Source organism: Rhagoletis zephyria, unplaced genomic scaffold (assembly GCF_001687245.7).
Source record: "Rhagoletis zephyria isolate East Lansing unplaced genomic scaffold, Rhagoletis_zephyria_1.1 Rzeph_scaffold_08774, whole genome shotgun sequence".
Classification (NCBI taxonomy): Eukaryota; Metazoa; Arthropoda; class Insecta; order Diptera; family Tephritidae; genus Rhagoletis; species Rhagoletis zephyria.
The window spans coordinates 1-4,446 of NW_016165854.1; the positions used below are offsets into that span (position 1 = coordinate 1).

Genomic DNA, 4,446 nt, shown 5'->3' on the forward strand with positions numbered 1-4,446 from the left:
CCAGAAATCGCTTACGCACCTGAGGGCTTGAAGCCACAATCAAGTGACGTTGCGCAAACCGTGAACGAAACCCAGCCGGCCACAAATGATGGCGCAATTGCCGCTGGGCAACTCGATGCGCCAGCTAGTGGGGACAATTTAGAGGACGAGACCGACAAGCAGCAGACTGTAGAGCAGAATACTGGGGAGGAAGACGTTGCCGGTTCGGTTGGAGTTGTGACTGAGGAAACTGTTGCGGCTGACAGCGATGTGGCGGCCAGTGAACTAGTGCAGCAGCAGATTGAGAATGAAGAACTTTCGCATGGCATAATAAATGAAGCCGAACAAGTGACAAATGGGGCGCAGGCTGATCAAATAGAGGTGCAGGAGGCGCCACAGCAATTGGGTGCCGCCGAGCAAATAGTTGCGCAAACTGAGCCAGCTCAGCCAATCAACAGCGAGCACGTAGAAGACCAAGTGGTCGAAGAGGCGGTAGTCGAAGAAACGATTGCAACAACAGCAGTGCCGTTAATCCAAGAGACTGAATCTGAGACTGAGACTGATGGTATACACGAAAATGGTCCCGTAGTGCAGGCGGAGCCTGACATTGCAGATGTGAACGAAAACGACAATCAAATTGCAGAAAGTGAAGCTCATACGGAGCGTTTCGTTTTGAGTGGTGAAGATTTGGGAAGTAAGCCTGTCGGAGACAATGAAGAGGATATGCTTACGGAACAGGATAACGCAATTCTACAAGATGTTGGTAGCGAGAAGGAGTCACCAGTGCAGGAGACTCCGTTAAATTTGGACAGTGAAAATGAACAGATAAGTGGCGTTGAAGATGGTGGATCGACTGTTCAGACAAACCCGGTGGAGGATACAATACCTGGCATTGCAGTGTCGGAAAGCACCATTGACGAGAGCAAGCCTATAGAAGATCCAAATCAGTTCGAAGAAGCCAACAATATCGTCGAAACCGATTTGCTGGAGCCAGATAGTCAAACTGAACACACTAACCACGTTGAACAAACCGATCCAGTTGAAGCCGACAATTCTATTGATTCAAATGAAGAAGCTGCAAACCTTTCGGAGACTTCAGTGGAACTTTCGCTTGACGAAAATGTAAATAAAGATGCTACCGCCTCCTTATCAGATACGGACTATCCCAATTTCGACAGCTTCGAAATGCTTAACAGCGCACAGCAAAAGCCGCAAGAGAACACCAATGAACAGCACCACATCGTCGAGCATACGGATATTGACAACGAATCATTTGAGGAAAATGAATCAATCGCCGACATACTGAGTGATTTGATGTCTGAGGACGTGACTACAATCACACCATTGGAGTCTGTCACAGAAGTGGAAGGTGTTCGTTCGAAAGAAGACGTTAACACACAAGGAGTAGAAAGTATTATCACACAGCCAGCGCAAGCAGCGGAACATGTGCCAGATTTGGTTGCAGCGGATACGAATGTGGCCGAGGAGAAACTAGCCGAACAGACACCAAACGCGGAAACAACGGAAGCACAAAAAGAAAATGGTGGCAATGACAAGCTGATAACATTCTATCCAGAAGTCGAGGACTTGAGTGAGCATGCACACAATCACATTGAAGCACAGAATGAAGCCGAAGCAGAGCAAACCACGCGCTTGCCAGTGGTATCAGCTGATATCAGCACTCAAGGAAATGAGGAATTTGAAGTAACGGATCACACTTTATCGCCCGAAGAGTTGCCTTTCGATTTAACGTCGCTTGACGATATACAACCACAAGAATTGGAATCGGATAGTTTGGTGCTGGAGAGCACCACAGTACCAGCCGCGGCGCAGGCAGAAGATGAAGAGGAAGCTTCTGGCGCCGGAGCGCCGGATGTCACACGTAATGAGGAGGCCACAGCAACGCCTGATGATATTACGGAAATCACTACGCAGACTATGTTGGGCTTGGCAAGTCGAGTGACGCTGATGGAACCGGCAGCGCCTATAGCTACCACACTTAAGCCACTGATGACAGAGACAACGCCAGAAAGCGAGGCCACACCAGAACCCGTAAAGGAGTTGCCTGGTACAGAAAATGTGCTGACAGCCAAACCAATCACAGGTAAGTGGCTGCCACTGTCATTTATATTGAAAACCATTTATTTTTACAACTTTCTTTCGGCGCAGAAATACGTAAACGTGTCGAATTGGGCACGGAGGCAGTTTCACTTGGACTTGCGTGCATGAACGACCGACAATGTCAGTTGGCCGATCCAAATGCAGTTTGCAATGCTCGTGGTGTTTGCGATTGCAACTTGGCTGAGCCGGCAGCGGCAGCGGAAGTGCAATGTAGCGCACAGCGAACGGGTTGCGCACCCGGAACTTTCCAGGTACTTTTTGTAATTTTTTTTTTCTTTTTGTTGCACATTTCACACTTCTAATACAAATCGTTGTTTCACCATACCGCAGTGTCGTTCGTCGGGCGTTTGTATATCGTGGTTCTTTGTGTGCGACGGCCGACCGGACTGCAACGATGACTCAGACGAAGAGTGCACGTTCAATGCCCGCTTGAATCAAACCTGCCCAGTAGAAGCTTTTCAATGTGAGCGCAGCGGTCGCTGCATTTCACGTGCCGCACGTTGTGATGGACGCAAACAGTGCCCGCATGGTGAGGATGAGTTGGGTTGTAACGCACTGAGGGCGGGCGAATGTCCGCCACACACTTTCCGTTGCAAGAGTGGCGAATGCCTGCCCGAATATGAATACTGCAATGCGATCATTTCTTGCCGCGATGGCAGCGATGAGCCACCACATTTGTGCGGGTCACGTTCGATGCCTACTTTCTTCCTGCGTCTGCTGAATGCCGGTGGCCTGCTGGAGAACGAGGACGCCTATTGCCCTCATCGTTGCAGCAATGGCCGCTGCCGCTCGACGGCGATTGTTTGTTCGGGCAGAGATGGCTGCGGTGATGGAACCGATGAGCAGACATGCTCCGTTTGTAGTAAGTTTGAAAAATGGCTTGGAAATCTAGGATGAAAAGGAACTTAATGAAATATGTTTTTATTTTATTTTTTTGCTTATTTCTCTTAGGATGTCCTGCACCCAATAGCAACAGTTTGTCTAATTACCTTACCAGACATCGTCCAATGCCTTTATGGTAGAGCCATGCATACGAAATTGAAGAATAACAACGATGAACATAGTCCCGAAATGAGGGATTAATTTTGGAAATCCTTACGCAAAGGGGAAGACGAGTTTTTGGCGGCGTTTTTTCGCAAGTGTGGTCGAAAATTTGTAGCTCTGTGCCTATTTCAGGCGCGCCGCATTAACATACTGCCGGATAACGACAACGATTTTGATTTTCCATGCGCCTAAAATTAGTTCTTAAGCTTATTTATTCTATTCATAAATCTATGTATGTCTAATCATTACGTTTAATTACTTCGAAGCAATTGCCGCCTTGCTGGCGAGGAGGATGCAAACAAAAATAAATAAAATCAGCAGCTAGTAAATGAATAAATACACATAGCAATACTAGGGAGTCCTTAGTACTCCTCATAGAAGCACGAATACTTCTTCGACTCAGTGATGTTTGGCAATTGCATCTGTGCTCTAATACATTAATTGAAACTATTTATTATTACTCATTTTCACTTTCATTTTTTCATTGCCACTTTAATTTAAAAGTATATACTTTTAGAAATAAGCTACTGCATTTTAAGTTTAAATTCAAAAATAAAAAAACTCGTAAATAATTATTAAACATATCAAGTAAATAGTCGAAAACCTAAACAAAATAACCATCATTTGAATTGCCACTTTTAAAAATTTCCAAACCTTTAAAAGCACCCCTAATTTGGTGAAAAAATAACTTGTTGATAATTTAAATAAATACTTGGAAATACTAAATAAAGCATAATTTGTAAATACATATGTAAGTAAAAAAAAAAATTAATAATCACTCAAAGTTATATGTATGTATGTAGATGCTATTAAAGCACTAAGTTTCATAAAATAATGTTACTTTTGAAACTGCGCATTTATTGAATTGTTTAAATTCAATATCAAGTACTCGTAGGCTGCCAAACAGCGCTACAACAACTGGTTAGAGAAAACAACGAGAAATATGTAAGTTTATGTATGTAGGTATTTACAATATAATGAAAGTGTAACGCATTTAAAGGTAGATATTAAATAAACAAGTTGCATTTATTAATAATTAAATTTAAATAAAAAAAATGCGTGTTTTATTTTCAATGAGAACTCCGAGCATCGATGTTTTTCGAAAACTGACATCTCTAGTACATTGGACCGTCATTGCAGTTTTTCAATTGTACAAAAAAGAGAAGTGACTTACCAAAAAATCTAAATGGCTCCAAAAAGTTCCGTAATTACCAATAATTCAATGAAAATCAAAATTCTAAAAACCGATTACTCAACAATAATCAATATTTTGAAAAATTTCAATAACTGAGCGTTTCGAGG

General features: G+C 43.3%; 1 protein-coding gene across 1 annotated transcript; it reads left to right on the plus strand.

The window, feature by feature from the left end:
* Positions 1-3: 3 nt before the first annotated feature.
* On the plus strand, positions 4-3,869 carry LOC108375343 (protein P200-like; the record flags this gene model as incomplete). Its single annotated transcript, XM_017631449.1, has 4 exons — positions 4-2,083; positions 2,149-2,351; positions 2,431-2,962; positions 3,052-3,869. Coding segments are annotated over 4 exons (2,886 nt in total), but the record flags the coding sequence as incomplete, so codon positions are not given.
* Between the last annotated feature and the right edge of the window lie 577 nt (positions 3,870-4,446).